The 24,268-nt window shown below is 55.7% G+C and overlaps 8 protein-coding genes across 8 annotated transcripts; 3 read left to right on the forward strand and 5 right to left on the reverse strand.

Moving 5' to 3' along the window:
- The first annotated feature begins 229 nt into the window (after positions 1-229).
- On the forward strand, positions 230-2,252 carry HER10_EVM0004488 (phosphotyrosyl phosphate activator protein). Its single transcript, XM_035474130.1, has 2 exons — positions 230-1,452; positions 1,513-2,252. The coding sequence occupies exons 1-2, from the start codon at positions 340-342 to the stop codon at positions 1,948-1,950; spliced, it is 1,551 nt and encodes a 516-aa protein (XP_035329219.1). The 5' UTR covers positions 230-339; the 3' UTR covers positions 1,951-2,252.
- HER10_EVM0010378 (uncharacterized protein) lies at positions 2,250-3,863 on the reverse strand. Its single transcript, XM_035479840.1, has 4 exons — positions 3,453-3,863; positions 3,118-3,288; positions 2,896-3,024; positions 2,250-2,826 (listed from the first exon to the last, which is right to left on the reverse strand). Exons 1-4 carry the CDS (start codon positions 3,463-3,465, stop codon positions 2,582-2,584), a joined length of 558 nt encoding a protein of 185 aa, XP_035329977.1. The 5' UTR covers positions 3,466-3,863; the 3' UTR covers positions 2,250-2,581.
- A 3,086-nt stretch (positions 3,864-6,949) lies between these two features.
- Positions 6,950-8,842, reverse strand: HER10_EVM0009862 (metal ion transporter metal ion transporter; the record flags this gene model as incomplete). Its single annotated transcript, XM_035479334.1, has 3 exons — positions 6,950-7,802; positions 7,860-8,373; positions 8,434-8,842. The coding sequence occupies 3 exons, from the start codon at positions 8,840-8,842 to the stop codon at positions 6,950-6,952; spliced, it is 1,776 nt and encodes a 591-aa protein (XP_035329912.1).
- Positions 8,843-9,960: 1,118 nt separating this feature from the next.
- Positions 9,961-10,816, reverse strand: HER10_EVM0003326 (phospholipid methyltransferase; the record flags this gene model as incomplete). The annotated part of the gene is made up of 4 exons (XM_035473006.1): positions 9,961-10,475; positions 10,536-10,552; positions 10,616-10,655; positions 10,756-10,816. 4 exons carry the CDS (start codon positions 10,814-10,816, stop codon positions 9,961-9,963), a joined length of 633 nt encoding a protein of 210 aa, XP_035329070.1.
- Positions 10,817-11,384: 568 nt separating this feature from the next.
- HER10_EVM0002193 (uncharacterized protein) lies at positions 11,385-13,522 on the reverse strand. The gene is made up of 4 exons (XM_035471916.1): positions 13,087-13,522; positions 12,898-13,019; positions 12,673-12,835; positions 11,385-12,617 (listed from the first exon to the last, which is right to left on the reverse strand). The coding sequence occupies exons 1-4, from the start codon at positions 13,157-13,159 to the stop codon at positions 11,545-11,547; spliced, it is 1,431 nt and encodes a 476-aa protein (XP_035328957.1). The 5' UTR covers positions 13,160-13,522; the 3' UTR covers positions 11,385-11,544.
- A 392-nt stretch (positions 13,523-13,914) lies between these two features.
- HER10_EVM0000231 (uncharacterized protein) lies at positions 13,915-18,397 on the forward strand. Its single transcript, XM_035470024.1, has 3 exons — positions 13,915-14,515; positions 14,567-16,115; positions 16,165-18,397. Exons 1-3 carry the CDS (start codon positions 14,249-14,251, stop codon positions 18,018-18,020), a joined length of 3,672 nt encoding a protein of 1,223 aa, XP_035328735.1. The 5' UTR covers positions 13,915-14,248; the 3' UTR covers positions 18,021-18,397.
- HER10_EVM0006270 (uncharacterized protein) lies at positions 17,285-19,844 on the reverse strand. Its single transcript, XM_035475861.1, has 2 exons — positions 19,402-19,844; positions 17,285-19,299 (listed from the first exon to the last, which is right to left on the reverse strand). Exons 1-2 carry the CDS (start codon positions 19,591-19,593, stop codon positions 18,193-18,195), a joined length of 1,299 nt encoding a protein of 432 aa, XP_035329448.1. The 5' UTR covers positions 19,594-19,844; the 3' UTR covers positions 17,285-18,192.
- A 689-nt stretch (positions 19,845-20,533) lies between these two features.
- Positions 20,534-21,901, forward strand: HER10_EVM0010055 (uncharacterized protein; the record flags this gene model as incomplete). The annotated part of the gene is made up of 1 exon (XM_035479525.1): positions 20,534-21,901. Exon 1 carries the CDS (start codon positions 20,657-20,659, stop codon positions 21,899-21,901), a length of 1,245 nt encoding a protein of 414 aa, XP_035329928.1. The 5' UTR covers positions 20,534-20,656.
- Between the last annotated feature and the right edge of the window lie 2,367 nt (positions 21,902-24,268).

Here is a 24,268-nt window from a genome sequence, read left to right on the forward strand (position 1 = left end):
AAAGTCTGCTTCGAGCCGGAAGTCAATTCGGTGTGTTTTGAAGAAAGTTCCATCAGGAACTCGGGGGAAAATAAGCTTGAAGCGGGAGAGAATCTCTCATTGTTCCGGAGACCCTGTACGCTGTAGTCATTGTCGCTGACTAAGGCACGCTCTGTCGTCACTCCACAATGTTCACCCCTCCATCATCTCAAACATCGGGACGTTGCGCCTAGAGCTCCAAGCTATTGTCAACAGCCTTAGCCACAGCGAGCAGAACCTCACACAACCACATCCAACCCAACCCAACATCCTAACTCCTTTCGTCCCAACCCACGAGTGAACACACACAAGCAAATCACAATGGATCCTCCAAAACCATCACCATCAACCTCATCAACAACAAAACCACCCGAAAACCCATCCTTCCCCGCCATCACACCCCTCCCAAAGACCCCGCGCACCTTCCAAACCCCCACCAAGCGCATCAACACCGGCACCGACCTCGCAACCTTTCTCACAACAACAGCCTACCGCGACATCCTCCTCTTCCTCCTCCAGCTCAACCGCTCCCTCTGCCCGCGCCGCAACCCAACCCGCCCAACCGGCCCCTCCACAACCTACCCCCTCTCCTCCGTCCCCTCCACACCCGAACGCGGCCTCCCGCCCTCCATAGCCAGCCTCCAGGCCCTCCTCGCCGAAGCCGAAGCCCTCATCGAGCTCGCGCCCCCAGACCCGGGCCCCCGCCGCTTCGGCAACGTCTCCTTCCGCAAGTGGCACGAGCTCCTCGCCGAACGCGCCCCCGCCCTGCTGTCCAAGCACATCCCCGACTCCGTCCTCGCTTTCCCCGCGACCCCGTCCTCCGAGCCGCCCGCCGCCGAGCTCCTGGCGTACCTCCTCGGCTCCTTTGGCTCCGCGCAGCGCCTGGACTACGGAACGGGCCACGAGCTCGCCTTCCTCGCCTTCCTCGGCTCCCTCTACAAACTCTCTTACTTCGCCGACGACACCACCACGAACACCACCGCCGCCGGCTCAGAAAATGGCCAACCCACTATTACAACCGCAGCAGCACAAGACACATCCGCCCTAGACCGCATTATCGTCCTCGGCGTAATCGAACCCTACCTCCGCGTCGTCCGCCGCCTCATCCTCACATACACTCTCGAGCCAGCGGGCTCCCACGGCGTATGGGGCCTCGATGACCACTCCTTCCTCCCCTACATCTTCGGCTCCGCCCAGCTCGCGTCGCCCGTGTCCGCGGACTCGGACCCGATGCCGACCGAGGGCTCCGTCCGCGGCGCGCCCAAGACGGGGGACATTGTCAAGCCCGCCGTCGTCGAGGACCAGCGCGCCGAGAACATGTACTTCTCTGCCGTGGGGTTCATCAACGACGTGAAGAAGGGCCCGTTTTGGGAACACAGTCCCATCCTCTTTGACGTGTCTGGCGTCAAGGACGGTTGGGGCAAGATCAACAAGGTGAGTTATTTAAATGTTCGTCTCGTACCAGTGTAGGGTAACAACTGACATACTTCCCAGGGCATGCTCAAAATGTTCAACGCAGAAGTCCTCCAGAAATTCCCCGTCGTCCAGCACTTCACATTCGGCTCCCTCTTCTCCTGGGACCAAGACCCCAACGCCGCGCCAGTATCACAGTCCGTCCACGCCGCGAACCAGCCCTCGTACAACTACCCAGCAACAACGGCGCCTCCCCCGCCTCAAGCAGGCGCAGGCACGGCTGCGCCGTGGGCGACAGCAGGTGGTGCTGGTACTGTTCCGATGGGTCGCATGCCCCCTCCTCCCCCCGGCGGCGCGGGCATCCCCTACTCGCGACAACCGCCGCCGCCACCGTCATCCGCGGCTTCGGCGAGGGGGCCGCCGCCGGGTATGATGGCCATGCCTCCCGGCGCGCAGCAGGCGAGGCAGGGCACGGCTGATGCGCAGATTGCGTTGACCAAGGCGCCGTGGGCAAAGTGATGAGACCGAAGAGGAAAACGGAGGATGTCATGAGTTATATGTAATAGATACCCCGACTGGTTGTGGCTCAAGCTGAGCAGAGGTTAGTTTGAACGCCTTGGTGGAGATGGAACCTGAAAGAAGCCCCAGGGCCAAGACGCGAGCCTGGGAGTGGCCGAACGAGACCAATGGTATCTGCATAGCCTGTAGATACAACTTGTAGATACACCGCCTTCGTTGCTCCGGTGTGGCTATACCGTCTGGAGACAGCAGTCCGGAGACGAGAAGAAAAGAGAAAGATCATATCAGTTTAAGAAAGTACGCTCGATTCAACTTCTCGACTAATGGGTATCCGACAATTAAGCAAATGAACATGAGCAGACCAATGGTCTGAAAGCAAGAAAACCATCTCAACCCCCAATTGCATGTATGTGCCGCTTATCTCCTCCTGTGACTGGAGTGGTTTCGTCGTCATCGTGAAGGATAGCGGTTCGAGAGATGACGCTACGGGGTTGAATCGCTTGCATCGATCGCTCTCTCACTGCTCTGCCAACCCAAATTCCTTGACCTCTGGTCGAGTCTAGTCCTTCTTCAACCAGATGACATTGTAAATCCGAATCCAGTCATTGGGGCCGAAATCCAACGGCGCAATCTAGGCGGTGGCAGCGGCCTCCTTCTTCTCCTCGGGCTTGGCAGCCTCGGTGGGGGCAGCGGCGGCCGGAGCAGGGGCGGCAGCGGGCGCGGCGGCCGGGGCGGTGGGTGCGGGAGTCTCCTCCGTCTTCGCGGGCTCGGTGGCGGCCGGGGCAGCAGGGGCAGCAGCGGGAGCGGGCGCGGTGGCGGGCTCAGGGGCCTTGGGGGCCTCGGCGGCTACGGCAGGGGCTGCAGGCGCAGCGGGAGCTGTGCGAAGCGCATCGGGTCAGTCATCTTTTCTTTCTTCGTGAATTTTACGCAGTTGGCAAGACTCACCAGCCTCGGGAGCCTTGGCGGGCTCGGTAGTAGCAGGAGCAGCATCCTCCTTCTTAGCCTCAGGCTCGGGGGCCTTGGCCGGCTCAGCAGCGGCAGCAGGAGCAGGAGCAGGAGCAGCAGCGGGCTCAGCTGTGTGTAGTCAGTCAGTAAGAGCTTATCGAGGCGTCAACCTGGCGAGAGATTGTTCACGCGAACATGAAGAAGCGAGAGGAGGGAACGTACTGGCCGGGGCAGCAGCGGGAGCAGCTTCAGTCTTGGTGGGCTCGGTGGCAGCGGGCGTGGTGGTGGTCGCGGCAGGCTTGGCCTCGGCGGGCTTTGCCTCGGCCTTCTTCTCGTCCTTCTTCTTGAAGATGGCCTTGAACTTGGACTTGAGGTTGTCCAGGGCGTCGATGGCTAGTTGGGAAGCATCGCGTGTTAGTGATTTTTCTTGGCACTCTTGATTCGGATATTTGTTGCGTCGTCGCGCATCTTTGGGGAGCTCTAATAGCTTCTCTTGCAGCTTTCGCAGTAGGACGACCAGGGAGAACTTGGGGAAGGGTGGGAAAGGGCAGACTTACGAACTCCAGGCATGATGGCTGATTTTCGAGGGAGGACGTGTGTGTAAGAGCTGGTGTAGTCGTGTATGTACTATGTATGTACGTGTGTAAGCGATTGCGGCGATGGAGCTACGATACTCGGCGACGATGGATGCTGGAGAGATGTAGTTGGGACGACGACGGGGTCAGGGCAGGTCTATGTAAGAAGCAAGAAAGTCAAAAAGAGGCCACCGACGATGAGGTGGGCAAAAAGGGCCAAGGGCCGGGGGGGGTGGTTCCCATTTCTCAGAGAGGATGGAAATAGACGGTGCAGATAGACGCCCACCGCAGGCCTCAGGGAAGGGTCTCGTCTCCAGGTCTGGTCTCCAGGTCTCGTCTCAGCACAGCATAGCACAGCACAGCATGGCAGTCACGCGTTGGCCTTGGCATAAGTCTCTCTGTCTCTGTATGTACAGTATAAAGTACCTTAAGAGGCAGTGGGAGGCATGACGGCGGTGAGGTGGGCAACCAAGGGACGAGCCCAGGATGCCATGCCGGGACTTTCCAGCCAAAGGCAAAATGATCAAGGTGGGAACCAATGGGCTGCATGACTTCCCTGGCTGAGGCAGTGACAATCAATGGGGATTCGGGGAAGGGAATGGGGCATGGCCTGTATCTGTAGACTGTAGGTACTTCCAGGTGGTTGATGATCCTCGTCACTTATCATACGTCTCTTCTGTCCTTCTTGTTCCAACAAACGCCAGTCTTTGTTGTGGCCTGTTGTCTTGTTCGCCTTGTTCTTCCTCATGTTTTTGTAGTAGTAGAGATAATGGAATATCAACAAGAACCATCTCTTTGGCCATCTCGAGTTCCATTGTCTGCAACTTGTAAGGTTCTTCCAATGTACTAAGAGGTAGTGAGGTGTGGTAGGGATGGCAGCTGCACGGCCTTCCCACTAACAGATGCACGGGGCCAGTAGCGGCGGTACGTATCTGAGCTTAGCCTGCGAGAACTTGTCAAGTCCCGTCTGGAGAGACTCGTGGAGAGCACCTTATCCACCATCTATCCATCTATAGAAGAAGAGACTGTTCGGCGTCTGTCTGTATGGATAGATATATCTCATGGCGTACGGCATAGAGAGTCACTCTACTGTCGAGCATCCCCCGTAGCTCAACATCAGTCGGGAAAGAATCCGATGGACCACAGTCCAAAGTTCAGAGTTCATCCGTCATCGGAGATTCGCACGCCAGTTCGTATCGATTCCCGCTGTAAGTTTGATGAACAGGATGGACACTCGACGGGATGCTGAAACCCTGCTTTTTCTGCCCCCCCATCTGCCCTCTGTGCCTCTCTGGCTGGCCGCCGGTCACTTGCTTGCTTGCTGGCTCACTTGCAGCTGCAAGCCAAGAATATTCCCATCTCCTGCCGCCGTATCTGCTGCTACCGCCGCCGCTGCCGTACCCCAATATCCTGCGCATCTGCCCTGGCCAAGGCATCTCGTCCCATCCCACTCACTGCACCAGGTAGACCAGGCAGACTGCTCTGCCCTGGTGGGTGGCATCCAGACGCATCTAACGTTGGGGGTTTTCCAAGATGTGTGTATGAGATACCTTAGCGTCGCGCGCGTGGGTTGACGAGAGAGACATAGAATCTGGCGGAATGCCGTCATTTCACTCCAAGCCAGATTCAGGACCAGGGTCCAACACAATCGAGGCAACCCAGCGCACCAGTGACCAGGCACACCAGGCTAGGCGCTACGTGGTCTGGTTCACCATTCTGCGTGTGGCCTGCCATTCAGATGGCTATCCCCCAAAAAGAATAGCGGGAATAGCGACAATCAGTCCGAACCACTGAAGACCAAACGTTGGATCGAATAATCGATTTCACCCGGTGGGCTTTTCGAGATTGCTCGAAATTGGCGCGGATGGATCGTTAGGGGGCCCTGGCCAAGCCTGCTGCTGCTTCCCTCGTCCCGCTGCGACGCTGCTCATCTCGACTCGCTTGTTGATCCTCACATTGACAGCAGGTTCAACGTTTTTCTACGCAGAATCCACGGCTAAGATGCAAGTACTCTGTAGGTTTGGAAATAAAGTCTCGCTCATGTGTCGGCACGTGGGTGGGCACACACACACACACACACACACACTCCTTTACACACCACCACCTACTGCCTACTGCATAATTTGTATGCACCGGGACGTCAACTTCTGCCAGGGCCAAAACCAGACCCAGAACCGAAACCGACAAAAGTGAGGAGTGCAGGCTGCGACAAAAGAGAACGAGAGTCGATAAGCAGCGTCAAATCACCAAAAAAGCAAAAGAATGGGGCTCAACCGGGGATCGAACCCGGGGCCTCTCGCAGGAGACGACTTGACAGAGTCAAGAACCCAAAGCGAGAATCATACCTCTAGACCATTGAGCCGAACCAAGCCGTTTTGCGGCTAGGAATGCAGGGGCTGCGATGACGGGAAAGCTCGGTTAGCCGCCTATGTTCCCTGCCGAGAGGGAAGAGTGGGGCAGCCATCTTTCCCGTCCGTGGTGCTGGTGCTCGCTTCCCCAGTGTCCCAGCCTGCCGTCAAATCCAAGGCGCGAAGAGAAGGAAGCTTAAGAGGTCGTAGATCTAGGTGTGTCGGGTCTCTTGTTCCTTGTATGCCGCAGGAAATAGTTTGAGAAAAATAATAGAATTCAGAGAGGCCCCCGCCGGGTGTTGTAAAAGACAAATCTCAAATTTTTTCGTTTCTTGGCTGGGTGGCAGAAATTAATCATGAAGCGTTCGGGAGCTGGCAGGCCGGCCCTTACTAGATCCTCCAATCAATATCTAGCCTGTCTCCGCCCGCCGATATGGTTTCCCTGGCCAAGGACTGACTACCTTATTCGCCTTCATAGTGACATTTATCCGGCGGTGAACCTCCAGATCGCAGAGGCAAGCTGTGTATGGACTCCTGGGGGGTGGGGGTGGCAGGCGCAGCGTGCATGAAGCCAGCGAGCAAGACTCCATCATTCTCATAGAAGATCATAGCCTGTCTACATGCCTCTGCCTAGTCGATCCAATTCCAAGATCTCAGGAGAGAAAGCCCGCCTCAACGTCCACGTTTTCTTCCCATGGATGAGGATCATGAAGGGTCTCGAAACCACGCAACTCTCTCCAGTCTATTCTAGATGGAAGAGGTTCTGTCATCGACAATCTCATCAAAGACCCGCGATATAGCCATCTCCCACGTGGTATTCCGCATCTTGATTTGACAGGTAAGAATTGGCACGGGTTAGGCCAAAAAAAGCATCTAAATACGATATAATTGAAAGAAGTGAACTTGAAAACTGTTCGTCATCTCAGAACTGTACTCACCTCCTATATACAACCCCCTATTAAATCCCACCACCACGCCAACCGTCTCCTACATTGCATACATCATAGTATCGAATGTACAAGCTAGTCATCAAGTCATCAGTCGTCAAAACGTCCCAAAAATCCAAAATGTGCGTATACCCTTCCCCCTTCCCTCTTCCCCGTTTCCTCCCATAAGCACAACCAAAAACGCTCAATTGTGAGCATTCAACACCAACAACACCAAATTCGCCACAACCATGACGGTAATCATCAACCAAAGCAAAACAGCAAGCACCGTAACCCACCACGAATTCGCCATCTTCACACCAACAGCGCTAAACCGCCGCGCCGGCACGACGCCCGTATCAGACCCGTAGCTCGCGGCGCCGGGGACGACAGTCATGTACTTGTCAAACGAAGTAAAGTAAATCAGCGGCGCCGTGATGACGGGCAACACCGTGCTCAGCACGACCTGCGTGCCCGTCAAGGCATTGCTGAGCCCGGACTGCCCCGCGACGGCGACGACGACGACGGTGGGCGTGACGCTGATGAGGCGCGTCGCGAGGCGGCGGAGCCAGGGGCGCATGCGCCAGTTGAGCGCTCCCTCGCTGACGAGCTGGCCGGCGATGGTGCAGACCAGGCCTGCGGATACGCCTGACAAAAGGAGGGCAAAGGCAAAGATGATTCCCGCGGCGGAGGAGATGCTGTTGGCGAGTAAGTCGTGCATGCCGAAAATGTCAGAGGCGAGAGACGTCTGGCCCTGGTAGAGCGCTGAACCCGCGACGATGAGAATGGCCGAGTTGACAAAGAGGGCGAAGATGAAGAGGGAAAAGACGATCTCGGCGATGGAGAACTTCATGCAGTGCTTTATGGCGGCCATGGAGGGGAAGTAAAAGACCTTGTTGTAGCTGTCGACGGTGGTCATTGTGTCGGAGCGGGGGAGCTCCTGGAGGTTACCCTCCTTCATGTCAAAGTCTTTGAGGCGGGACTGGACGACGCCCGAGCCGAGGTGGAGGCTGTGAGGCATGACTGTTGCGCCCAAGATTCCGCATGACTGATATAATCTGTCACAGTACACGTTAGCACGACCATTGGATCGCAGGAGGGCCTTCTCTACATACCCCTGAGTCTGGATGATGGAGCTGGACGGGAGGTATCCGCGAAACACCTGACCGACGGTCGTGTTCTCAATCAAGGAAAGCTGAATACAGAAGCAAACGACGACGCCCAAAACAAGAAAACAAACGCCAATCTCAAACAGCCGTAGACCGCGCATCGAACCGTCGGGGCGGTAAAAGACGACGATGAAGACGACGTCCACAATGGTGAGAACGACGCAGGCGATCAACGGCAACTTTGGTATAAGCAGGTGAATAGCCGTTGCAGTTCCAATGACGACCGCCATATCCGTCGCGACAATGGCAATCTCGGCGAGTGCGTAGACGATGATGTTCATCCATTTCGGGAGAAAGACGCGGCAGGCAGTCGCCAAGTCGAGGCCCGTGATGGTCCCGAGTTTGATGGACAGCGCCTGGAGGAATATCGCAACAATGTTGCTCAGCAGAACGATGAACAGCAGGTCAAAGTGGTAGGAAGCCCCAGCGGCGATATCAGTGGCGTAGTTCCCGGGATCAACTGCGTCAGAGGGTCAGTCTCGACTGCGCTTTCAATACCTCGCTCCCCAAGGATACCCACTATATGCGACGGCAATCATGAACCCGGGTCCCACAAACTTGCCAAATGTCATGAGGTCGCTCCATCGCCTGTTGATCCAATTCTTCTCCCTCTTGTGAACGGCATGGCTCGGCAAGGGAAGTGTCGGTCCTTCAAGGAGCGAAAAAGGGCCTTCGTCGTCGATCCGCGTCTGCTTCTTGAGCGTATTCGGGGCAAAACCCTCAGTGCTGGCCGACGTGCCCTGCGACGATACAATGGCATTGAGGTTGATGAAATCCGGTGGCACGTCACTCAGTCGCCTTGACTCCGAGTGTGACTGGCCGTGTAGAGTTTGGCTGATGGTGTAATCGGCGGTGAAAGGACTGACGCTGGATCGGCGGGAACTGCCACCTTGCTGAGCGACGGGCTCATCCAGCCATGTAGGCTTCATGGTATCCCAGGTAGCAACGACAGGTTTTGATCTGGTCCGCGATGCTACATTCCAGGGGGACGATTAGAATTGATGCCAATGTGTGACCTTAACAAGCAAACTCGTCAAAACTTGCCATGGAAGCGCTTATGAGCGGCAGCGTTGAACCCTTTGCAAGAGCGCCAAAGGGGGGGAACAAAAGACTCCTCGGTTTGAGGAGGAAAACGGGAAACAGCATAGTTTTGTCACGTCCAAAGGTGCCGATGCTGAAAACGGAGCCGGAAACACTACCAGATCCTCACTCAACGGCAGGAAACATTGCCGAATGCGGTCTCCGCGAAGGCCTACGGCGCCTCCGTATGCGACACCACATCGTCATGAGAGCAAGCCGTGGGAAACATCCGACCGAGCTACTGGGACGCCCAAGAAAGACGGAATGGAACCGAGCAGTGGGTTTTCCCTTCGAAACAGGTCCAGATGTGCGAGGGTCCTTCTTGGCTAGTGCGGACGGGGCGGGACGAGCAAAGAAGGACGCTCCACGAATCGCCCGCCACTAGCAGTCGGTCGAGTCTTGGAAGAATGCTTCTGGACCAGGCTTCTTGAGACCTTTTGTCCGCGTTCGGAATAGCCAGTAGGAGAGCGCACTTGCTAATGTTCACCAACATGGCGAAATCAACGATTACGGCATGGCTTGCCTTTACAAGTCTGTGAGGAGTGGATAAAAGCAGAAGTTGAAGCTGTAGCGTAAACGGAGGCGCCTAACCATGTCATGTAAATTGCATCTTCTGGTTGGCCTGACTAGAAGCGAAGTTTCTTTGGTCTGAATCACTAAAGTAATAGGTATTCGACAGCCGAACTTTGTTGAAGGCTGATGTCCATTTTTTTGGTCTCTCTCTCTCTTCTCCCTTGGCGGGCCGTTTCGAGCTTGACTCGGCCGGCCGCCTTCGGGAAGATGTGTGTGTGGGACGGTCAGCTCACCGGACTGACCGGGCTCACCGAGACCCATATCACCGCAGTACCCCGGCGGGGACCTGCGTGGCTCCGTACACCCCCTGTCGTCCGGTCTTGCGCTCGGCCCCGATCCGGAACGGGATGTGGAGATGGGTTTTGTGCTGTTGAAGCTGGGCCTCTTTTCGCATTCACCTAATCTTCTTGGTGTCCTTGCCAGCAGCACGTTCGCGGTCTCTCTTGGCATAGATGCCAGCAGTGAAGGGGTTCTCATAGCGCAGGGCAATTTGGTAGACGATGAAGACCCAGACAGTCAGCAGGATACCGGCGGGCTTGCCGTAGATGAGGGCGGCGCCGAGGAAGCTCATGGTGGAACCATTGTACATCGGGGCGTCGGTAATGCTGAAGGGGAAGCCAGTCACGATGCTGTCCATCAAAATGCCGAAATAGTCACCGAGGAACGTGCCGGTAATACCCAGCTGCCATGTCGAAGAGAGAACGAGAACGTTGCCACATGCCACGAGGGCGTATCCGACATAGGTCACCGCATCGGACGCGAGAAGTGGGTGGGCTGGCTGGAAGCGCAGGGCCCGTTCGTAGAGAAGATCACGGAAAATGCCGAGAGAAAAGATGGTGGCAGCCAGACCGTAGCATGCAGCTTGCGAACGTCCGCCAGCGAGCTTGGTGAGGATCTTGTTCTTGTACTCTAGGAACCAAGCGGGTTAGACGGTAGCTACTGGGACTCGACCGTGGCGGCTTCACGAACCTTGTCTTGCGACGATGCTACGCAGATGTTAGCACACAACTTGGCTGAGGCACGTTGACGAAGATAGAAAAGCAACTTACTTCCAGAACAACGGGTTGAAGGCAATTGCAGCCGCAGAAACTGTTTGCAACGAATTGGGTCAGCGGGGGAGGAAGAGGCGACGACGAGAAGCCTGAGAGGAAAGGAAGGGCCCAAGCTCCACGGGTACAACATGACGTACTGAGTAGGCTCTTCTGGTTGAAGTCGACCAGGGCCTTGTTGTCAATCTGGACGGGCGCCATGGCGAATAACGATGTCAATGAAGAGGAATGCTGTTGTAGAATGAGAGAAATTTGCAAGGCAATGCAATGAGTAGTTTTCCTCTCAAAAGGAAGAAAACCGTTGAGGACAGAGAGTAGCTTATTTAGGAAGAAGAGAAGGATGGGTTGGGAAGTCTCGTAGGCTTGTGACAGAAGCTTGCTCCACCCCAGGTATTTATGTTAGCGGGGACACCTGGCCATAGCGTCTCGTCATAACGCAGTAATGCACCGCTGGGGGGGTCCAAGGGTGCGGTTTACGTCCTTAGGTAAGTACTTTTTATCCTGTTACCTACCTTTCCGCACTATGAGGTACCTCACATTTACCGTTTGCTCTAAAGGTAGCCTTAGGTTTCTTTTCTTCACGGGGTTTCGACGGTCTTTGGGGCTGGGGTAAATGAACCCTCCAACCCCCGCCGCAGCTATCCGATCCTTGACGCGGCAAGCGATAGCTTGAGAGAACGAGCTCCTTTGCCAGCGCATCCAACACAATCCAGTCCTCCAAAGACTCTGAGACGCAAGGGAAGGCAGTACGGAACCATGAACTGAAAAGGGTCATCAAGAAATCCAGCATATATATATAACTAACTAGAAAACAGCGCGCCGCCTGGACCAATTCGCAACGTGGGGGGTATCAATTGCAACGTCAACCGCCAAACACCATAACCCGGAGACAATCCCTCAAAGTAAGCCAACAACGCCCGGGCACCCATTCACCTGCGATTCCTAGTCTTCTTGGCTACGGTGCCCGTGTCTTCCTCCTCGTCGTCCTGGCCCTTCTTGAGATCCTCCGTGAGGCCCCACTTCTCCTTGTCGTACCAGTCCTCGCCGTCAGACATATCCCGGTTGGCACCACTGTGCGCTTCCGACTTGGACCACTCGAGAACTGTGTTGCGTAGCCGGTTGGCCTTGAGAAGGCCTTCGTGGAGCTTCATAGCACCGCGGCAGACCTCCTCTTGTTTTTGGACGTACAGGGCTAACAGGCGGCGGATATCCTCGGCCTCTGCCTCTGGTAGACCCACATCTCGGTCTGGACGAGCGTTGGCCGGCGGCCGGAAGAATGGGTGGACAAAGGTTTCGTCCGCCGCCTCCGATGCCGTTGCCATTGACGGCGCATGCGTACCGTTGCCATCAGCCAGCTCTGCTCCGGGCTGTGACGGAGGTATCGCGTTGCCGTCGTGCATTTCAACGTCAACCGCCTTTTGTTTCTGCTTCTTGTCGGCTTTGCTTTCAACCTGTGCCTCCTTGGCTACCGTGCTGGGCTTTGAAGTTTCGCCGTTTGCTCCCTGGGATACGTCTGCTTCAGGCTGAGTGTGCTCCTTGTCTGCCTTTTCAGATGCGGACTTTGCAGCAGCATCCCCCTTCTCGGAGCCGGCATCAGTCATTGTCACGTCCCCATCTTCATTGTCCTTGTCTCCAGACGCCTCGCCGTTCGTGCCGTTTGGCGCGTGTTCTGGTTTCGCATCGCCGCTCAACGTACCAGAGGAGGCGTCCCCGTTTGATCCGGCAGTGGTGGCTTTCGTGTTTTGTAGGTAGCCGCGTTCGACGTAGTCTGTTGAGTACAAGTCGGCATCGTCCGGACCGACCATCATGCCACAGGGGACCCATGTGTAGTCGCCGCATATCTTTGTGAAGAGATGCCTGACTCTCCACAGCGACGCATTTTCTTTCCGTCGAACGTCGCAGCTTTGCTCGGCTATCTCGTCTAGGGTCTTGGCCGTGAAGGGTTTCGAAAGGGTCGGATGTTGTGGCAGATCGATTGAGGCAGTCAAGGGAGCTAGGATTTCTGGTCGGGGGTCAATTAAGAGCCTGGGACCGCGATTGATTCTTGTGGTACTCACGTTCAATTCGAATATTGGCGTAGGGGTCAAGCTCTGTGGCCGAGGCGACAGCCTCTTGAATGCGCTCCTCGTCGTCGTCGCTGTCAATCTCGTATCCTTCTTCGTCTACAATGGGAGGGTTGCGGCTGATTATCGTGCGCTGCTGGCCGGCGTAGTCAATCACCTGCAATGATTAGTGCCGATCGAACGCCGTGGGCGGGTATGCGGAAGGAACTCGCGACGTACTTCGTTGTAAACTTCAGGACCGGAGGGTGGTGCGAGTTGACCTTTGTGAGCAAAGAGTGCGCGCTTCTGCAGTTTATGACCACGGTTGCCGTAGTGGTCAATCTCGTCGTCCGAGTCGGATTCTGCCAGGTGCTCGTTAGAATGTGAGGTCGACAAGACTTCACGACGGGAAGTGATTCCTGTGCGTACCATATGCTTTTCGCTTCAGAGCCTTCTTCATAGCGGCCACCGTCTCGGCGAACAGGATCTGTTGGGTTGCCATTGCGCTATTCAGACTCTTGCCCCTGGCGACGTGCCCAAGCGATCACGGAGGTGGGTGTGGCGGCAGCGGCAGCGAGAAGCAGGACGAGGGGAGAGACTTGTGGTCGGTTGGAGCTTTTTTCGAGTGAAGAGACTGAACAGTCCCAAATGACTGGTTATTGAGTTCGAAGCGGATCGGGAGAGGTGCGAGAGGAAGTCATTTACGAGATCGGGTCGGAGAATGGTATGGTGTGGGAGAGGTGTAGGAAAGGTAGAATGGGTAGCCCTCAATTTCTGCGCGCAGCCTCTGTGACGAGGCGGGAGGAGAAGCACGCGGGCGGGCGAGGCTGGATTTCCTGGCCCTGTGGAGGGTACCCGACTGCGCTCCCACACTGATGAGCGTCCTACTGCCGATAGGTACAGGGCGACTGCGCTGCGCTTTCCACTGCTGCCAGGTTCCCGTCCGCTCTTTGGAGGTGGGTCGACCATGACCGCATTTAGGTGTACAGCCAATCAGGGCACCCAGCATCGGCAGCCACTTTACCCGACGCCGAGGTGTCCTGCTGTCGCTGATCGGCTGTGCCTCCAGCGCTGTTCAGGGGGTGTCCACCTGCTTTGTGGTCACTGCCCGTATCACTACGGCGGGACGATAAGGTACTTGTCGCCTGTACATACACAGTAAGGTAGGTAGGTACCTAAGGTAGGTAGCTTAGGATTACCAGTGGTGGGCTGGGATTGGGGCGAGGTGCGGGACGAGAGCTGTGATACTTTTGACATGTACCTTTCTTCTCACAGACCTGTTGGAGGACGCTGGACACCCATGCTTGCGCGCTCCTCAACTTGCACGAAGCTTCCCCATTCGCGACAGCGTGCAAGTCTTCCTCACTGCACGCTCTCTTGCTGCAATCGCCTGGTTTCCTGATCCCAGCGGCCATGCTCCCTTGAGTACCGCTTCCGTGAGTGCCCACTACCTTAGCTACTGCTATCACCAGTAGGACACGCTTCTAACGTGCAGTGTCTGTCTAGAGTAGCTTAGCGATCCGGTCGACCCCTGCCAAAAGAATCGATATCTTCATGGTCACCCTGCGCTGCATGCTCCAACTTGATAATAATGGACGGATACCCGGTTGGAAGCCTGGATCATAACATCCCGCACATCGTCATTGCCGGCCTGACTTCGAGCCCCGCCAAAGCCCTGCCTCTGAACGCAGAGCTTCGAGACCAGGCCCTCTTGATCCGATCCGAGCTGCCAAGCATAGAAAGCCCGAATGCCGAAGCTCTGAAAGACTACATAGTTCGTCAAGATGGAAGGAATCACCCATGGAATGGCAAGGACAGCGGGAAGCCGTACAGGCTGCGGGTCGCCGTTGCTGGCCGAGTACGGCGCGCACCACCTACTTGCATCAAGTCATGGCTAACATCTGCATAGTCTCTTGTTCTCCCTCCTCGCCGTGCTAGACTTCCAGACGGCATAGAAGCTCCCGAGACGCCCGCTGTGCTGCATTCGCCCTTTTCTCCTCTTAGCCCAGTCTCTCCACTGTATCCCGATGGCTTGATGAACACAGACTGGCTCCAAAAGCATGAGGACATGGTTCCCAGTGTCTATGTATCATTCTATACCCTGACGACTGATCCGACACTTGCTACCCTTCACGACAATCAGCTGAAAACGGACATCAACAACACCAAGACCGCTATCAGCAGGTCAGGCTACAGGACACGCTTCGCCGTTGTTCTCCTGAGCGATGGCGTTGCTTCGGCTTCTATGCAAGATTTCATGCAGGAGAGACTCGAAATCATCAGGCGAGGCGTTGCTTTGGACAACAAGTCCTTCTTCTACCTGTCACCCCAGGACCTTTCAACAGATTTGGAGCATACTGCAGACTCCATGCTTGCGGCCGTCTTCTTGCAAGCCATAGAGTACTATCGCGATCTCGGCCGTCATGCTCGGAAGAAGCGCAGCCGTGGAATTGCTCCACAACCTACAGTGCCGCCCACGAGCACTTCCCAAACGACCTCGGTGCAAGACTGGAATGTACGATACGATTACAAGACGGGGGTTTTCGCCGAGTTCCGACAGGAGATGGACGCGGCGCTGCGCTCATATGAACAAGCTTATGAGGGGCTCCTCAGTCAGGACGTCATGGACATAATCCCCAGCTGGAGCCCGAGGTGGAACGAGGCGCGCATGCTTGCGGATGTGCTGGCGATACGCAGCATTCGATGCCTGCTCTGGGGTTCACAGAACACTGCTGCCGTACGGAAATGGCACACACATCGGGACAGGATAGCCGACTTTGTCGATCGACGCGGCCGGGGAACGAATAACTACGGATGGGCCGCATGGGAATCGAGGTGGGCGGTAGTGATGGCGAATCTAATCGAGAGGGTGGACATTCGCAGCTTAGCGCCAGCAACGCGAACGTTATTTCTCCAGCCTGAAAAGGCAGCTGCAGCCGATCGCTTACGACCATGGGAAATGCTGCATCACACGGGATATTGGTATCGCATCGCAGCTGAGCACCTGATGACCCGGCGAAGACTCGCCCGGTCTATTCCAGAAGAAGACCGCCGCTCGCCAGATACCACTCCAGCTTCGGCAGTTGCGAGCAAGGCCTTCCAATACGACACGTACATGTGCCCAGATCCTCATGAGGAGTTTCCTCTGCAGGGGACGGGCGTCAATCATTCTAAGCTCATTATAGACATTCTAATGGCAGCTAGATCCCAGTTCCAGGCACGGCGTCAACTGCGGTTATCGGCCGAACTGTCTTTGGAATGCGCGAAAGAAATGGTGAATCTAAAGGCCTGGGACGACATTGTTGCTTTGCTGCGACCTCTCTGGGAAGACATGTCGTTCAGATCAGAGGGATGGCTCAATATCACGGAAGACCTGAGCTGGGTGTTACGTGCTGCGGCCGCCCGCATTGGTCACGGGGAGCTTGTAGTCGCCATTGACTGGGAGCTGATGAACAGGAGTAAGGTCTTTTCTTCTCTTCATCTTTACGTATACTGACTGCAACACAGAGTTCACGCGGCGGCCCAACTGGCACTACGACATCTCCAGGTCCCTCGAGGGACTCGATATCGAGCCAAAACCAGCTGTGACCATTAATGACGATGCGGTTTCCTCCTTCATCGCCGCATCCTTTATGTTCAAAAGCGAGGATGGTAAAGCTGGCGAGAACTGTCAAGCGCAAGTTGCCATTCGATCCGACGCTTTCCCAGATGCATCGGCGGTGACGCTCAAGGGCCTCAGAATCGACTTTGAAGGTAGCTTGAAGACCATCACACTAGATCATGACCCGGAGTCCAATGGTGGAAAGAGCAAGGGCAACGTCACGCTTGTGGATGTGCCCCTGACCGAGCAGGCTCGAGCCGGCGAAGAGGAGGAGGAGGAAGGCTCATCAGGGCTAAGCGGATCTGGAAACCTGACCCTGAAGCCTGGGCACACGAACGTTTACGAAATGGCCATACCTCTCCGGGAGCCCGGCGAGGCGCACGCATCCTCGGCGACGTTGATCCTGGAGACGGACACCTTTTTGCTGAATTATACCGTCACCTTCCGGGATCTGGGGGCTACGGACTTTTGGTTTGGACCATCACTTTCACGGAGACGGATCGTGCGGCAGAGTGCGCATGTTATCCAAGTCCAGGCCAGGCCGCCCAAGCTGGAGATCAAGCTAGCGCAACCCCTGGATCAATTCTACGCAAACGAGCCAATGGACCTGATTGTGGATGTTGTCAATGCCGAGGAGACTGATGCTGTCGCTAAGCTTGAGGCTCACGTCTTTGGCGAACAGATCCCGGCCTTCCGCGTGGACATTGAAGATGAAGGAGAGCATGTTGCAGAAGCTGGTCAGGAGGAGGCCAAACTTACGGGGTTGACACTTGGAAGTTTGGCAACATCGCAGTCAAAACGTGTCAAGATCAGGCTTGAACCCGTACAGCTGACCACCTCTTTCGACGTCACGCTGAGAGTATTTTATCATCTCGCCACCGACCCAGCTACCTTGATCATGCAGATTCTACCCGTCCAGCTCAACGTCGTCAACCCCTTTGAAGCAAACTACGATCTTATTCCGCGTCTCCATTCGGATCCTTGGCCGAGCTTATTTGATTATGAGGGCGTGCAGGACCCCTCCGCAGACGAAGCTGCGATGCAGCCCCGCGGTCTGGCACAAAAGTGGTGTCTCGTGTGCCACTTTGCATCGTTCGCGACGGAAGACCTGGAGATTGTCAGCATGGACGCCGAAGTCATTGCCTGCCAGAACCACGCACGATGCACCACCGCGACCCGCCCAGAAATCGCAGAAGGCGGGCTCCGAATCCCACCGAAGCAGATGCAGGAGGCCCAGTTCGACCTGGTCGCTCAAAAGTTCAGCCTCGACGATCGGGGCCCTGCATCGCTCGATGTGGCTTTTGTCCTCAAGTGGCGCCGCACATCAACAGCCTCGTCACCAGCGCCGGTCAACACAACCAGGATGCTTGTCCCGAGATACATCGTCTTGGGCACCGAGCCTCGCGTCCTAGCTTCGTACTCTCTCGCCAATACCGTGACGGGTTTGATACATTTGGACATCACTATTGAGAACCCGTCGAGTCATTTCCTGACGTTTGGCTTGAACATGGAGCCCAGCGACGAGTTTGCGTTTTCCGGCTCCAAGCAGACCACGGCGCATGTGTTGCCCGTGTCTAGACGAACCATTACGTACCGGTTGCTACCTTTGATACGGGGCGACTACATCCGGCCCACACTCGTGGTTCGGGACAAGTACTTCCAAAAGGTATTGAGGATCATACCGACGGAGGGGATGAAGATCGACAAGGACGGCCTGCTGGTTTGGATACCGCCAGAGGAGGGCGAAGTGGAAGAGGAGTAGGAGGGGCCGGTGATGATGATTGCGATCAAGATGCCGGGCTTTCTTGTGTACATAGACTCTACATCTAAAGGTGTCTCTAAACATCCAGCTCCACAAAGGTGCCAAACACTACCACGCTCTCGCTCCTCTTGATTCTAAACTTTCGTCGCTCGTGAACTACACACACATGCTTCTAGATCTTCGCCTTGGGTGGCCGCGCCGACCCCCCAATCTTACCCATCCACTCCTCGGTAAGCGTCGTCTTCTCCTCGACGCTCAACCTCGTCCACCGCTCATACTCCTCCTGCTCGACCCTCCACTCCCCCATCACCTTCTCAATCCACTCGGCCGTCAACTTTGCACTCGTGCCCGGAACCTCCATCGGGAACAAATGCCCGCCACCCTCGAGCGTAACCTCTTTGACTCTACCCCTCGCAACCCCACCGCTCCCGCCTACCCCGGTCCCCGTCAACCGCATCTTCTCGTCACGCAGTTCCGGCGTGGAGAGATCGCTCGCGCCGCCAAACACGTAGAGACAGCTTGGTCGTAGGTGCGGGAGGCGGACGAGGGTGGAGGCTCCCTCGGAGCGGTAGACGGGGAAGGTGTAGTAGCGCTCGTTGAGGGCCGGGTCGAGGTCCGGGACGAGGTCCGGGTTGACGAGGTCCTTGCCGGAAGAGTCGTAGGCGTGCCAGGAGGGGCGGAAGTAGGTGAAGACTTCTTGGTGTTTTGTCGTTGCGAGGGTGACGCTTTCTTTTGTGATGGGAGTTTTGGTGCTGGAGGTGGTGGAGGGGTAGAGTTGCGTGGGCACGTCGCGGAGGCCGTGGTCCATCCACGCTTCGAATACCCTCTCATCCCAGCCGCGGTAAAACGGGCTCTTGAGGAACGCTTTGCGCGCCTCCTCGCGCGAGGGCCAGAGATCTCTGCGGCGGGCGCTCGCTGCGGCGGGGGAGGCGGCAATGGTGCCCTTCGCGTTGGAGGACCATTTCGAGATGACGGGGTCTAGGAGGACGACGCCGGAGAAGAGGCGCGGGTTGATGAGGGCGACGTTGACGATTGCGTTGCCGCCGAAGGAGTGGCCTACGCCGAGCAGGGGGCGGGGCGGGCGGAGGGTGTTGATGAGGTGGAGGAGGTCGCGGGGGTGGTCGAACCAGCCCGGGTCGTTGCCGAGGAGGGGTTCGTTGAGGGAGGAGGAGCGGCCTTGCCAGGCTGCGTCTGCGATGATGATGGAGCGGATGCGGAAGGTTGAGGTTGGGAGGAGGGATTGGGCGTGCAGTTCTTGCCAGAGGGCTTCGTAGAGTTCCTGTGGTGATTAGTGAGCGTGGTGTTTGTTTGTGTGTGTGTGTGAGTGAGAGAGGAAAGAGTTCATGGGGGATATGAGAGACATGAGATGAAGGTGACGAACCTTGGGGAAGCCGTTGGCGTGGGCGCCAATGATTGTGACGTCGCCGGGCTTGGGGTTCGGGTTGTCCTTTGGGATGTACTCCTTCACGGCGAGCTTGAGGACGTCGTCTTGGGAGCGGGAGAGGGCGCGGGGGAACTCGCGGATGTGTGAGCCGTCTAGGACGTGCTCCTTGATGTGGAAGACGGAGGACATGTTGATTGTTTAGTGAGGCTGTTCAGTTGGAATTGGGATGAAGTGAGATGAATCGAATTGAGTGAGCTTCACTGAGTGAACGACTGCAGTTCAGCCAGGATACACTCAGCTCATGTGTGAGAGAGAATGTGTATGTGTCTGGTATGAGTGTTGAGTAAAGGGAAATAAGATGAAATAGGTCAAGGTGAGGCCAGGTCTCAAAACGTCGTCTACAGCTTCATCGGCTACTCAGGTAAGGTTGGCAAGGCAAGATTGACGAGGTTAGAAGACGGGACTAGACTTGCGACGAAAGGACCGGGTCGACGTTCGTTAGTGAGGGTGAAAGTCTGGGGTCCTGGGGTGTTGTGTGGAGCTGGTAGATGCCGAGGTACCAGCGGTTACCGGTACGGAGTACGGGTACGCCCCATGCCATGTACCTGAGCCGACACTACCTGTGCTGTATTAGTATTTAAGGTATCTGTACCTCAGTTCGGCTCATACCCATCCCCGAGGCCGTAGACATCATCCATGTAAGTAGCACTCTCAAGGCATTTATTTGATGGCATTTGCAACCGAGAATTCTGGCAAGATGAAAAGGAAAAAGCAAACTCAAGAGAATCAACCATGTCGGCGTGTTCATTCCATGTCTTGGAGGTAACCGACTCGGGGGGGGAACACAAGTTTGACAATGGTTAACACCATCAGCCACACGTTTGAGATGCTGCAGTCTCGCCATCTGAGATGAATTGAGTTTTTCCCTGTTGCCCATTGTGCGAGTATTCTTCCTTGTGTCGTGTTTGTGTCTGTGTTTGTGTGTGAGTGTTACCCGCCTGTCATCCATTCGCTCCCGTGTCTCTCGTCATCAGAATTCGGCTCTGTTCTGGAGGGACCTGTGACGGACTGGATGACCCAATTCTACCCCGCAATCTCCAATCTTCCAGGCACGCCGCATCGCCAGGTTCTCGTGCCCCGCAACACTTCATCTGCCACACCTCGCCCGACCAACATCTCACCGAGTCCACTCCCGTCACCTACACCCACACACCCGCCGCCGCCGGACCGGATCCGGTCCAGACACCCCTGCATGCCGAAAGTCATCATCTTCGCCGGCGCCCCCGAGGCCGACTGGTCATCTCCGGATTCCCTCCTCCTCTCCGTCCCACCCGCTTTACCCGGCTCCACTTCAACGTCAACGTCAACCTCATCGTCAACCTCAACACCAGCAACTCAAAACGCAAATACAACCACGATAGCCCTCCCCGCCTGGCGATCCCTCCCCTTATACCACAAGCCCCTAACAACAGGCTACTCCCAACCCCACGGCCTCCCCTCAAACTTCCTCCCCCCAGCACACTTCTTCTCCCTCTCCTGGGACGCCCACCAAGAAACAACCAACAACGACACCACAACCACAACGGACTCCCAAGACCCCCTCTCCCAGCAATTCTACAACCACTCCCTAGCCCTCCACCACGACCTCGCATCCTCACAACTCCCTCCCCCTCCGTCCTCATCACAACCTCCACCCCCGCAAAACCCATCCAGACACAGAGACAACACCTCCTTCAACACAACCGCAACAGACTCCTTCATAACCGAAACAACAGACTCTTTCGAAGACACCACAGCAGACCTCTCCACCTCACTCTCCACCCCGCGCCCTCCCCTCCTGACGTCAACCCACCACCTCTCCGACCTAGAAGACATCCCCCCGGCCCCCTCCCTCCTCCGCCTCGCCCCGCAGACCGTGACCGTGAACCTCATCGCCGGCGTAATCTCCGTCTCCACCCCGCGAAGCGTGACCACCCGCTGGGGCAACGAACTATCTCTGGTCGAGGTGCTCTTAGGGGACGACACGCGCGCCGGGTTCGGTGTTACGTTTTGGTTACCTGCTATGCCGCCGCCTCCCCCAGCAGCTGCGAAAAACACCGGTAAGCCCGCATCCGCAGATCCGACGTCGCCGGCGAACCTCCGGAGACAAGACGTCGTGTTGTTGCAGAATGTGGCGCTGCATGTGTTTCGGGGGAAAGTGTACGGGCAGAGTCTGCGCAAGGGGTTGACCAGGACGACGGTGCTTTATAGACGGAAGTTGGGGGAGGGTGATGAAGGCGGTTATTATCGTCCGAGAGACCTGGAGAGGTCTCCCGCTGCTGGAGGAGGGGATGGGAATGGGGAACCGAGCACGGTACATCCGCAGCTTGTCAAGACGAGGAGGGTGCGGGAGTGGGTGATGAGGTTCGTTGGCGGCGGCGGCGGCGGCGAGGAGAAGACGACGGCGAGGGGGGTTGTGAAGAGGGGGTGGGATGCGTTGCCTGATGATACCCAGTGAGGTGTGTGAATCACTTCGCGCTCGGAAAAGGGAAAGGGAAGAATTGTTGTACTGATAGATGCTCTGAAGGCATGGGTTATTCTGGTTTATACGCTGGCGTTGAGTCGAGTACACGACTTAAAGTAGAAAGCGAACCATACAAACACCCTTAATACCTCGTAGCTGGCAGCATGATCGACATGTTCAGGTAAGAGCACCGTACTGTACTTGGAATCTTCCTCTAGCCCATCATAACCGGGGGCAAAGTAGTAATTATTCAACCTTTGGTCCTCGCGCCACCACCGCCAAACCCCTGTTGTCTGGTAGCGTACATGGTGAGATTGTGCACCGCCTCGCGCATAAGCTCTGCCGTTGCGGTCATTCCTCTCCTGAGAGTGCTTTAATGATCGTAAGAAATGGTTTTACTTCCTCCTCAACGTCCAATTCATCCATAGTGTCCGCCTGACGCCGTACACCCCATCCCGCACCTCGCAGGCCCTCCCCGCCCACGCCACCAGTCATGGCTGTTATCCGGCTATCCTATTACCTCGAGTATTCTGGTGAGAATATACAAGTGACAACCGCCAACATGTCTCTTACTACACTCCCGAAGCCCATCGAGCAGGAGAATAACATCCAACTCTTCAGAACCTTCACCAGGCCACCACCATCGCAGAGAACGTTCTGGTAGGGGGATAGTCGATCCCCGAGCTTTGGCAGACTCCTTGTAAACAGCATTGGCACCATGCGTGGCGTGCTCATTAGTAGTACTATAGGTAGGGAAGAAAGGACGTTGAAGAAGTAGAGTTAGCTCAGGTATGTGATAGTTATTAGTATCCCGTTCTTAATTACGGCCCTAGGCTACATTAAGAATTCTGGTCACTACTGGGAGCAGTACGACTCGCAACAACGATAACAACAACAGCAGCAGCAGCAGAGCCGCTATCCAAGTCGGGTGCGGAATGATTTGGGGCAAGACCCGAGTGCGGATCTCAGTCCCCTTCACCATTGATCTGACATTTAGTTTTCTCTTCGATCCCCCGTGAAGGAACCATTTCTTGCTCGTGGTCCTTGGACTGAGAAGCTGGAGCATGCTCATGCTTACTCTGGTGCCCCTCAACGTTTCGTCTACACTGAAGGCTAGGACATCATACTCCGCGGTGCCCTTCATTAGGAACAGCATTCCGGGTCTTCTTCCAGTCTTGCCTTCGGCGGTAGTCTGGTCCTGGTGGTGTTCGCTACTCCGCGGGGACGCTCGAGTCTCTGGCATCTGTCTCTGTTTCTTCTTGGATGCTTCAGCTCGAACTTTCCCCAGCAGGGCCTTCTTGTCACGGACATGAAGGCATACACCCTCAGACCACCACGGCTCCAAGTCAAAAAGCCTACCAACAGCACCAACACTATTAAAAACATCTCGGAGGACCGCCAACTGTAGTTAGGGGATATATCCATAATGAGAGAGCTACATAGCACCGTATGAGAGCACAATTTTCACTTGGAGAGTGACCTTTACCACTCCCAACACCGCTACCCGTCGCCTCACACATCAAATGCATGTGGGCATCCGCTTCACGGACCGCAAATATGGCAGGCAGATCAAGCGCGCCGGACTTAGTCTCGAGCTGCATGACCATACCGGCAAGATCCATAGGTATGACCTCTAGAATAACCGTCCTATCGTCAACATCGATTACGTTAACGAGAACAAGTACGTAGACGAGACCGAGTCCGAGAAGATTAACGTCTACATCTCTCGATAGGAGGTCAAGTCCTATCTCAAGTCATACAACTGCATCTAGCAGCGCATCATCTTTGATGAGGCCCGAATAGCCAAAAAGCCATCCATGACACCACTTTTCAGGACCCGCATGTCTAATACAGGCCTCGCCCACTCTTGATTTTGTCATATGAAAGCATATTAGAGCGTATCAATTACGTCCAGAAGTTTACATCCATACACAATAACAATCCGACATTACAATTTCTAGTCTAAGTAGAGCGGGGTTCTAAACAAACCAATCAATGTTCGAAAGCCATGGTTAATTCTAGCTATATACTCTGTCATTAGGTCGACTACACAAGCCAAAGTAGAAACGCCGATGGCACAAATACCATTACTACCTCGTGGATGGCAGCCTGGTGACAATGTTCAGGTGAGAGCACCGTGCCATACTTCAGATCCTTCACCTCAGTTCCTTTCACTAAGCGCTTCGGGTGAAATGGTCGAGGGATTCATGGGGGAAGATCCGAGTGTGGATCTCAGTCCCTTCGACCATTTGATCCGACGTTTGGTTTTTTGTTCGATTCCGCGTGAAGGACCTGATTTTTCCTTACGTTTTTTGCTCATGGTCTTTGGACCCGTATGTCCAATCTTTACACCAGTAACTG

The sequence above is a fragment of the Colletotrichum scovillei genome (assembly GCF_011075155.1).
Source record: "Colletotrichum scovillei strain TJNH1 chromosome Unknown Contig00009, whole genome shotgun sequence".
NCBI classification, from domain to species: domain Eukaryota; kingdom Fungi; phylum Ascomycota; class Sordariomycetes; order Glomerellales; family Glomerellaceae; genus Colletotrichum; species Colletotrichum scovillei.